At 37.2% G+C, this 11879-nt stretch overlaps 1 protein-coding gene across 1 annotated transcript; it reads left to right on the top strand.

Annotated features, from left to right (window-relative positions):
* Positions 1-349: 349 nt before the first annotated feature.
* On the top strand, positions 350-5955 carry pepd (peptidase D). The gene is made up of 15 exons (XM_020941490.2): positions 350-400; positions 1111-1294; positions 1363-1490; positions 1589-1652; positions 2227-2274; positions 2425-2486; positions 2761-2805; positions 3334-3409; positions 3543-3589; positions 4026-4094; positions 4189-4266; positions 4510-4658; positions 4756-4940; positions 5220-5411; positions 5607-5955. Exons 1-15 carry the CDS (start codon positions 381-383, stop codon positions 5745-5747), a joined length of 1488 nt encoding a protein of 495 aa, XP_020797149.2. The 5' UTR covers positions 350-380; the 3' UTR covers positions 5748-5955.
* The last annotated feature ends 5924 nt before the right edge of the window (positions 5956-11879 follow it).

The following is an 11879-nucleotide window of genomic DNA, read 5'->3' as shown; positions in this document are numbered from 1 at the left end:
AGTCAGTTGTGACCAGTTGTGACCCACAAAGGTAATATAGCCTGCATAGATTTACTTGATTTGGAGGAGTAGCCTCCCCCTCTTCACGTGCTCATATTCTGTTATGCTCTGGGCTTCTCTGTATCTGTCTGCAACACGGTAAAATTTCCTTTAGCCAATAATTATGTTTAATACATTATGGTACACACATTACACGCACCGTAACGTGATCGCACAAACGAATAAATTAAATTAAATGTCAAGGCCCAGAAATGTTCAAATTACAATTGTTTTCTAGAACTATATTTTCCGACGGTTTTAAACGCACCACGACGCTACGTCTGCGCTATATACTCACGTGATTCACGAAAGCACGTGACAGTCTGGTTCAACGTGTCATCATGGCTGCAGCATCTCCACAGTAAGTGAGATTTACTTTTCTTATAAACATAGTATTTATAACAGTAGAATTTGTATTTAACATCACTATAATAAGTATTTACTTTTAAAAATGCGTGCATGATCCGTTTAATCGGGCGTAAACTACTTAGGCGTCTGAATTATTTTTAGTTTCTTTTTGCAATTTTTTTGTTTTAGTTTGCATATTTGGTTCATGACCGTGAAATATGAAAAAGATGTGAAGCAGACAAATGCTCTGGACTACAGTTTCCATAAAATGAGTTCTCATCCGTCAAAGATCACAGGAGTAACAGGAATTCTGACAGAATAATTTAATCAAAGCTGACATAAGATAAAATTAACAGAGAAACAACTTTCCCATGACATTGTATGTGCTTATTTATGTGTACATTCTTAGTTTGCTCTAATGAAATGCACACAAAAAAATCATACTTTCAATCTGTTATATAACACACCGTAAAACACTCCAATTAACCTTTGGTACAGTGCAAGTATTACTGCGAGTGTACTGTGAGACAGAGTTTTATTACTTTATCTTGTTTTGTATCCCTGGCGGTCATAAATACATTAAGTACTTTAAGTACTTTACATACCCCATATTTGATCTCACTTGGTTTTTTTTAACATTTTTTGTGTGACTCCTAAATCATGGAATATGACCCAAACCCCTTTAAAATTTTCTTTTGTCTTGATTTACTTCTCCTTTTTCAGCGCTGTTTACTGGCTCGGCAATGACACCCTGAGGGTGTCTGCAGCTCTGTTTGCAGAGAACCGCCAGCGCCTCTGTAAAGGGCTGAAGGCCAAAGATGGAGTGGTGCCACAGAGCCTGGTGCTGCTGCAGGGAGGAGAGCAGAAGCAGAGGTACTGCACAGACACCGACCTCCTCTTCAGACAGGTAAGACTTAACATAGACATGTTTAAAATATAACTCTGACATTGGTGTTAAATGTGTTGATTCTGCAGGAGTCTTTCTTCCACTGGGCCTTTGGAGTGACTGAGGCTGACTGTTATGGGGCGATTGATGTGGACTCCAGAAAATCCATCCTTTTTGTTCCTAAGCTCCCTGAAAGCTACGCTACATGGATGGGAGAGTAAGTTCTTATAGCTCTTTTATGTTAGCACATGGTTTACTGCTACAAAATAGTTATTCAGTTATTGATTTAGCAGAAATGATATTTTGTCACTGTAGGATCTACTCCAGGGATCACTTCAAGCAGAAGTATGCCGTAGATGAAGTCCACTACACCTGTGATGTAAGTCAGCTGCTCCTGATATTGCTATCTTCAGACTGAATTGTTTACAGGAGAAGTCACCATCTGCTTGACACAAGTTATATCTGATTAGATATTTTGAAAAGCACGTGTTATGGGTAAATTACATTGGGTTAGACTATGACCTATGGACTATTTGACTGTTTCCTTTCAAGTACTCACTCCTTCTTAACTCATTAATAAGTTTTGGTGTAAATCAGGAATTTTAAGAAAATTGACAATCATTCAGATTTTAATGTTTGAAAATCACACTTGTGCTTGGAGTTGAATATTTATTTTTTCACTAAATGTATGTTGTATGTATGCTAAATTACTTATTATAAATTATAATCAATCCACTAAGCCCTTTTCTCAACTTTTCACTATGAATTTTCAGTAGGACTCCACAATTTGCCATTTGAACCGCTTGAGATTTTGGTTGTTAGTTGCTGTCTTTCTGAGGCCACTAAGCCACTCTAGAGCCTGTCCAAGTGACCTTTATCCCAGCTTCTGAAAGGAGAGGGAAAAAAAGTCTACTCTCACGGACACTAATTGGCCCTTTTTAATGTCCTTTCAGATCGCCGATGTGTTGTCCAACCTGAAACCGGCTCTTCTCCTCACACTGGTATGCCATTTGGTCCCTGTCTCGACCTTCTGAAACTTTTTGAATAGGCTGCACACAACAGCACAATAATTTCCCTTCATCTAATTATAGTAAATGTGTCCAAGACCGGTAATAACCATGCCAATCACGGTTTTCCACGGTCTTTTTCAGAGGGGACTGAACACAGACAGTGGCAGCATCTGTCGTGAGGCCTCATTCCAGGGAATTAGCAGGTGTGTAAAATTGGCATCATCGACATTTCTATAACTAGAATTTAATTGGACACATTATTATTTTTCATGTTTTTATTACCATGGACACCACACCAGCGCTTAGTTATTGTTGATTCCCCTCATTATAAATGCAGCTGCTTGTTAGATATTAATTAAAAGCAAAGCAAGCTCTGTCCTTCACACAGCTTTTCTCTGTAGAACAAATTAGGCATGTTCCAATTGCATTTATTTCCCTGCATCGAAAACTGAATATCTTTCTTTTGTTCTTCATCAGCTTCCAGGTTAATAACAGTCTCCTGCACCCAGTCATTGTGGAATGGTAAGTTATTAAATTGTTATTAAATCATTATGCCTGTGTTTTCTCAAATAAATGAAATCCTAGTGTTTGCACGCTCCCTCCAAGTGCAATTACCGCTTCCTGCTCGTGCGCGCATGTACACAAAGGGCCGGCTTTATTTGCTTGTTTCTTGTCCTCTCCTTCAGATAGATGTCACCAAGCACTGATATAATGGGCTTCGTGCTCGCTTGGTATTTCATGGCATTAGTGTTCACTCCCTTTAGTTCTATTGACATTTTCTGAAATAAACAGGACGACTTGGCAGACACAGCACCTGGGGAGAAGGATTGTACCGAACCCCTTTGTCTCCTGCTCTCAATCAATTCTGCACAAATTGAACTATTAGATGGAGGCATTAGATGAATTTTTAATGTGTTTTTATTGAGACTGTATGAAATATTGTTGTCCTGACAAAGAAGACTTTATTTTCTGTCACACATTCTCATGACTGATGAAGAGATATAGATAATATGATGTATATGAAGCACTAATCTAATATTGTCTTTGAAGCCGTTTGCTGAAGACTGATATGGAGTTGGAAGTGCTGCGTTACACCAACCGGATCTCCAGTGAAGCCCACAAAATGGTAAGCATTTAAACAAAAATGTGTTTTTTTATGTATTAAATTTGAACATTGAAACAACAAGGTCACATAGTCAAAAGAACATTTATTCTGCTTATTTGCCTGTCCTTACAATATACTTATGTTATTTTTCTAGATCATGAAAAATGTGAAACCAGGCCAGAAAGAATATGAAATGGAAAGGTATGTGGAAAGACATGCTTTTTAAAAATTGTATTAATTAACAAAATTAATGTAGTACATTTCATTTATTTTACAGTTAACATAAATCATTGAAACCTTTGTACTATTCAAGTTGCTATTTCTAATGGTGTTGAACTGCTTTGTGTCACATGGTTCATTTACTCTTATACACTCCACAGTCAGATGATCACAGGCATACTGTATGTTGTCATCGGTGTTTGTCCTAAGTGAAAATACAATACCTCAGCATGGTACTTCATGAGTAATACGTAGAATTAACATGCAAATACCTACATTTGAACACTTAGAGAGGAGTTGTTTAATTTCTCTTCATGTTTTCATTCAAGAAAATTTAAGAATAGTTCTTTAAAGTCATAGGATGGATAAACCAATACCAGAGACCTAGTCTACAGCTAATGATCCATTGTTTTGGCAGCCTTTTCCAGCACTATTGCTATACCAAAGGAGGGATGCGCCACACTTCATATACCTGCATTTGTGGAACGTAAGGAAATGTAATAAACTAATACATAAATGTTAAGGTGACATAAAATCCATTTATATATTCTATGTATTTATTAATTGATCATTTCTAATAGGGGACACAATGGTTCCATTCTTCACTATGGACATGCTGGAGCCCCAAATGACAAGACTATTATGGATGGAGACATGTGGTAAATCATAGGATATCTATACCTTTTTCCTTTTTGTGATGGTGGTGCCATGTACTAAAGTATCCAGAAGGGGGAGTTGTTGCCTTATAGATGTGCTGCCTGTATGCATTCTCAGTGTTGTGTTCATAAAAAGGAAAAAAAAAAAGGGATTCAATTTGGTTAATTGATGTGATGATAAAAGTGAACTGTTCTTTTAGGCTCATATTGCCATGTTTCTCTTAATATCCTGTTTCTTATATACAGCCTCTTTGACATGGGTGGAGAATACTACTGCTACTCCTCCGACATCACCTGCTCATTCCCTGCTAATGGCAAATTCACTGCAGACCAAAGAGCCATCTATGAAGCTGTCCTCAAGTCCTCCAGATCTGTCATGGCTGCCATCAAACCAGGTTAACAGTTATTATTGTATACCACATAATGTACTGCAGGAGGGTGTGATTTGAATACATATGTTATTTAAGTCGAATCAAAAGTCATTTTTTACAGGGGTGAAGTGGACTGACATGCATCGTCTGGCTGACCGTGTGCACCTGGAGGAGTTGGTGAAGATTGGTATCCTGAAGGGTAGTGTTGAAGACATGATGAAGGTCCACATGGGCTCCGTGTTTATGCCTCATGGCTTGGGACACCTGCTGGGCATCGATGTACATGATGTGGGAGGATATCCAGAGGTGACCTTTCAAGACAAATTTTTATTCATACATATGTAGCAAATTTAAGTCTAGACTCACCAGTCACAACTTGTCTTAGAGTAAACTGGCTGAGTGGCTAGCTCTATTGCCAAGAGGATCAGAGAGGCTGCCCTGAGGCACCTGTTAGATGGGTTAAATGCTAAAGTTAAATTTCCAAGGGATAATAAAGTCTACAAAAATGTAAATCTAGATTAGAAAGGTTTTACTTCTGCCTTATAAAATCCAGACTCCACACTTAAGATAAAAATGTCATTCTAGGGCATAGAGCGCATTGATGAGCCAGGACTGAGAAGCCTGCGGATGGGTCGTCCTGTACAAGAGCGCATGGTCCTGACTGTGGAGCCTGGGATATATTTCATCAATCACTTGCTGGACCAGGCGCTGGCTAACCCTGCTCAGAGCTGCTTCATCAACAACCAAGTGCTGCCTCGCTTTAGAGGCTTTGGAGGGGTTAGTCTAATAACACGTTTAATGTGTGCAACATTAAAGCCCTACATTGTGTTCACTTTTACTTATTTCAACTAATACAATTGTAGCCATTACTGGGGTTAATGCTTCATCGTGCAGTAGTTATAATTTGTCTTAAAAGTTTCACTTAATATTGTGTACAACAATTAGTATAACACTTCCCAAAACATCTTGCAGGTTCGTATTGAAGATGACATTGCTGTGACAGCCAATGGCATGGAGCTGCTGACCTGTGTGCCCCGCACAGTGGAGGAGATCGAAGCTTTCATGGCAGACTCTGCCAAACCCTTCAGTCCTGTCACCAGCAATGAGAAATGATCAAATATAAGTGAAAGCTCAAGACACTGACTGATCGGATATTTACAATGGAGAAAAAAAGTTTATATTTTTTACAGTATTTTAGAAGAATAGACTATTAATCATTCTAAGTATTACTTCAGTGCCTCAAGATTAATGTTTTTGCACTGGTAATTTTGTTCTTTCTGTATGAACAGACAATGGTTAATAAATTTGCACTTCAATTTTCTGTCTTGTAGTGTTCATAGTATTGTGTAAAACGCAACACCTCCATTTGTTGTAAACAACAAATAACTGTGATGAAGCCAAATTGACATGGGTCATGTCAAATGGTAAAGAAGTATAACATGACTCCTGCAAAAATGCAAAGATATGAGCCAGTTTTGATTTATTTTGACAAATTCTTATCTGAAAATCTACATTGTTATGTCTCATTGCAAGAATTTCAGCTTTGTAGCTGTTGCAAAAGAGTTGTTTTTCTGGTTAAAAGGGTTAGGCTCACAGTATTGTTTCCAAGCTCATAGAGAAAATAGTCAACCAGTAAAAGGACCATATCCTACAGAAACTCCCCTATAGTTAAAACTACCAAGTATTCATAAGGATTTACGACGTCTGTCCTCATCTGACCAACCGAGAGCATTACCATGACCACTTTACAGTATAACCAGTATAGTAATAGACAAAGAACAGACCATTAGACTGTTAAATTACTGTAAATGTCTATAATTTACAAAAGATGTATTATACTTATAGACTCTAAATCTTAAACCCATTTACATTAGAATGGTCAGCTATCTCTGAGTCAAAATGAGATAAGAGGTTGGGCTCTGGAAAGGACCTGTGGACCACTATAACAGCATAGCAGCAGAGCAAAAGTTAACACTGGAGTTTGTCTCTTCACTGGCTTTGTGTGATCAAAGCTTTGACTCAGTGGTCTTTAATTTCTTGAGAAATTGTCTATTTGAACATTTTATTTAAATCCATTAATTAAGTAGTACTACATATAGCTATTATTTTGTACATAAGCATATGTTCTTTTCAGAGCCATTTACTGGCTTGGCAATGACACTCAGAGGGTATCTGCAGCTCTGTTTGCAGAGAACCGCTAGCACCTCTGTAAAGGGTTGAAGGCCAAAGATGGAGTCACAGAGCCTGGTGCTGCTGCAGGGAGAAAAGCAGAAACAGAGGTACTGCACAGACAACGACCTCCTCTTCAAACAGGTAAGACTTAACATAGGCATGCTTAAAATGTAACTCTGACATTGGTGTGTGCAAAATCCCTCAGTTGCCCGGGTAGAATCCATAGCAAAAGGAGAAATTAAGTTTGTCAGCTGGACAAAAGTTTCTTTGGGCGAATACATTTTGCAGCTCATCCAAGCTGTTTCTTCAGTTCTGGCCAGACGCTGGTGGATGCTGCCTTATATTTGCCTGAAGGAAGGAACTAACTACACTGAAACTACTCCGAAACTAACACCCTATAGCTACTAGTTAGCTACTGAGCTACACTGAGTCACGGGCCACTTCTTAGGTAAAGAAGCTATTTTTGTTAAAAAAAAAAAAAAAGAGAGAGAGAGAGAACCCTTCCTTAAACAGAAATGGAGCACTCTATCTCCTATTTAAAACTCCAACCCCAAACCTAAATCAAAACACACAAAGGAAGCCATAGGGATAGCCAAGTCAGGCCCAGAGATGTGAAAGCACCCAATTATGGCCCTGAATGATTATGCAAAAAAAATCCCAGTTGAGTAGACCTAGCTAATAATAGTAAGTAAGTCTTTATTTATATAGCACTTTCACAGACATTTCTGTCCCCAAAGACACTTTACACTTTATTCAGCATTTTTCATTTAGCATTCATTCAGCATTATTCATTCACTCTATACCCTGGTGATGGTAAGCTGCTATTGTAGCCACAGCTGCCCTGGGGCACACTGACAGAAGCAAGGCTGCCATGCCACTCGGCACCATCAGTCCCTCTGCTCTGACCACCACCCACTCACACACCACTTTCATACTAGGCAAATTGGGCGAAGTGTCTTGCCTAAGGACACAATGACTGAATTGATTGTATTTAACTGACCTTGACTATCAACTGTTTATGGAGACCTATGCAGCATGTTTTGGGTTGATGGGGGAAACCGGAGCACCCGGAGGGACACGGGGGAGAAACATGCAAATTCCACACAGAAAGGCCCGGGCGACCCGGGGATCAAACGCAGAACCTTCTTGCTGTGAGGCATGAGTGCTAGCCACTCAGCCACCATGCCGCCATAATAGGAGTAGTTTACTTAGTGTAGTTAGCACCTTCCTTCAGACAAATATAAGTCAGTGTCCACCAGTGTCTGACCAGAACTGAAGATGCAGCTTGGAGGAGCTGTAATGTATTTGACCAAATAAACGTTTGTCCAGTTGACAAATAAAATTTCTCCTTTTGTTCTGACATTGGTGTTAAATGTGTTAGTTCTGCAGGAGTCTTTCTTTCACTGGGCCTTTGGAGTGACTGAGGCTGACTGTTGGGGCCATTGATGTAGACTCCAAAAATTCCATTCTTTTTGTTTTGAGAGTGAGATACTATCTAAACTATTTTCACTAATGTTCATCAAGCAGTCATGTATTCATTCTATGATTACCTGACTTAATGACATGATTTGATCAGATATTTACTTTTGTGCCACCATTGAATTTTTTTCAAATTTTTTCAGCAGTGTTTTGTAACAGAGTTACAGACTCACATTGCTGAAATTAATTCTTTGTGTACAGCCTTGCAGCTGTGATCGATGTATATCATCACCAAAAAGAGGCATGCTTTTGACACTGTCTTTATAATTTCCATACATTGCTGACGTGTTGTAGATCCTGGGAGAAGCACTCCTTCTTACTCTGGTATAAAATCTTTTTTCTCTATTTATGAGCTTGTTTTATTAGTCATAAATCCTTTGTCTAATGTATTAGCTTTCTCTCGACAAAAGGGGGGAGTGAACACAGACGTCACACGAGAAGCCTCCTTTCAGGAAATAAGCAGTGTGTAAGTGTGTAAGAAGTGTAGGTCACAGTGTCAATTATGGCTTGTCTTAGGAGCTGATTTATTTGTATTCAGCTTTCAAGTGAACAACACCTTCCTATACCTAGTCATAGTGGAATGGTAAGTTTTTACAAATATGAGGAAAAATGGCAAAAAGGTTTAAGTGTAACTCAGAGACAAAGGGGTACTTTGTTAGCATGTGACTGTATGGGAGTATGTGGCAATAAATAATTGCTTAAGCCTACTCTTTTTGGTCTATGTATGTTTTTATGGACGCATGTAATGTAAACTAAATGTAAAGAAATTTCAAATAAACAAAACTAAACTAAGTTTAAATATCTGACCAAATGATATAACTTTCCACAGCCATCTGCTAAAGACTGATATGGAACTGTAGGTCCTCCACTGCATCAACAGGAATTCCAGTGAAGGCCACACTGCTTTTCTCACACACTGACAACTAATGGGACACTTATTGCACTGATTTATTGAAATCTCAAATCCAGATCTCTTAAAACAGTACAAGCAAACTAGGCCTGTTGTAGCAATGTAAGTAAACTTTGTGATCCAATACAATATGCCTTTCCTCTGTAGGTTGAAGAATGTAAAACCTGGAAAAATGGAATGCGAGATGGAAAGGTGGTTTAATATTCATAATGTCATTCAAACCCATTTAAATTCAAAACTATGTAAGAATTAAACAACTAAAGAGCTGTGCATTAAAACTGTATAACACATAGTCTATTAGTGAGTTCCAGCATTAAACCAGGTATCGCTGATTAAATAAAATGTATTTGTTACAGTCTTCATGGAAAATATTATAGTTAAAGGAGCAACATTTCTATGGAAAAAAAAACAGGCAAGAGCAGGCTCTCCTCAAGGCCAAGGTCAAGTCAAATTTGTGGTACTGCCAGCCCTCCCAGAATAAGGAACCATGTTTTTCAGTGCAAAAAAACCCCCACATGCTTATTTATTTATGTTTGGCTAAATAAATAAACAAATAATAACAAAAAGCAAACAATTTGTATGCTTCGTATCACTGGTTGCCGGCCCAAAAGTGACATCCATGATCACAACTTCTAGCAATCACACATAACCTTTGCCTGTGTGTATACTGTAATCCGCGTACTTATACGCAAGTTACGGTAACCCCCAAACTGCGACCATGGATGCCACGTAAATAAAGCAGACTTCAGAATATAGTTAAGTATAATACTTAAAATATACTATTGTCAGGTTTGATTCATAGTTGTCACATTTCTTTCAGCTTGCTAGTATACTCTTTTACAAAGAAAAGTAAAAGTAAACAAAGTGTATTAGCATTAGTAGTCTTAATTCTCATACAATTAAAAATAGTTTGGCTTGTGTTTGGCTTATGTTTGATTTCTTGTTTTATATTTTTGCGCCTTGCTGTCCCACGGCTTTATGGGAAAGGGGGCGTTGATGTTTATGGACAAATACATAATTAAATAACAAAATAATAAAAAAATAAATCCCATCTTTGATAAATGAAAAATACTAAATCAATACTGAGTTAATGTGGCACTCGCTTTTGCATGAAATGTACATGAAATGTACATGAAATGTAGCCTACGTTATTTAGTGGGTAAAGCGCTTGCTTTCTGTTGGCTAAAGCTGCAAATGGGCTAGCATATATGGCTGTATAAAGATGTTCATATATATAAACTACAGCTTTAATTTAAAAAAAAGTAACATTAAGTTTATACATAAAAGCAAAAACTGTCTTTTAAAAATATATTTGAAACTCAAGTATACTTCTCTCAGACATCAGACACCATTTTTTATTGGTTGGGGGTTAACTTTGCACAAAAAGTTTCATGTACAGTTAGACCTGGATATTTAAGTACAAAAATAAATATAAAAAGTGAAAAATGTTCAACTTTACTTTGGACATTATGGAAAAAAATGTAATTAAATCTTAAGTAATGTAAGGAGCAGCATCATCAGTGTCTGATGTGATGTTGATCCAAAATATAAAAATAACTGGATATTTTCACATTTACAAAGTATGAATTTCAAGCCCCTTTGTCTAAAATACATTTGTTCTTAGAAGCACAGACTGTATAAGAAAATTATATGAATATTTTTTATAATATAATTTATATATACAGTCTATGGTTAAAAGCAATTACACACACCCATGACTACCTTTCACTATACCACCTGTGTCTCACATGTGTTTCTTTTTCTCATGGAAGAGATTAAATACAAAATGATAAAAATAGGGTATTTGTGGTAAGTGGTAAATTTTACACTGGCTCTTCACCTTGTGCAAAGTGGCAAAGTGTTAAATATTGGGATGTTTCCCATCCCGTAGCCAAATAAAAATAACTAATATATATATATATATATATATATATATATATATATATATATATATATATATATATATATATATATATATATATATATATATATATATATATATATATAGTCTACTGCAGGAGTCTCCAACATTTTTCCTACTGTTACAGAACGAAAATGCCAGAGAGCTACTCTACTCATTCTCTAGTTGCAAGAAATTGAGACGATTATAAGAAAGAGGACAAGCCTTGAGGTACAGTTAGAAAACTATAAAACCTAAACCCTTGTCTATTTATTAATTCACAAAGTGTGCTTCAAAATGGCACATTTACCATGGTAACAGGCATGTAATTAACCATTTTTTTGTTATTATTCAGCACAATGGCATAAATCTGAAATACCTTAGTGAGCTACTTGAAACAGGGTGGAGAGCTACTGGTAAGTCCTGAGCAACAGGTTTGGAGACCCCTGATCTACTGTGTAGCCTAGTGCACTAGCCCTATTCTTTTTCCATATGACAGTGATTGTTGGGTAATTTTTTTTTAAAAGTAGTATTTCCACAATAGGCTACAGTCTATTGTAAAAACTATGCTATATCAAATAAATATCATGACATTATCATGAAGCTTCGGCAGAATCTCATAGCAGTAAAATACATTTTTACCCATGCTACTGGATTTGGAGAGCCTACTACCAACTGATTCTGTCTGTTGGTCTCACCTGTTGGTCCAAGCAGTACCAAACTACTTTCTCAGTAATACACAACTAGAAAGTCTAGAGTAAAGCGTAGCTCCTGAAAATGCTAT

Source organism: Boleophthalmus pectinirostris, unplaced genomic scaffold, assembly GCF_026225935.1.
Source record: "Boleophthalmus pectinirostris isolate CB_2022bp ecotype Guang Dong unplaced genomic scaffold, ASM2622593v1 HiC_scaffold_19, whole genome shotgun sequence".
In the NCBI taxonomy this organism is placed as follows: domain Eukaryota; kingdom Metazoa; phylum Chordata; class Actinopteri; order Gobiiformes; family Gobiidae; genus Boleophthalmus; species Boleophthalmus pectinirostris.
This window is presented reverse-complemented; position numbering and strand designations above follow the sequence as displayed.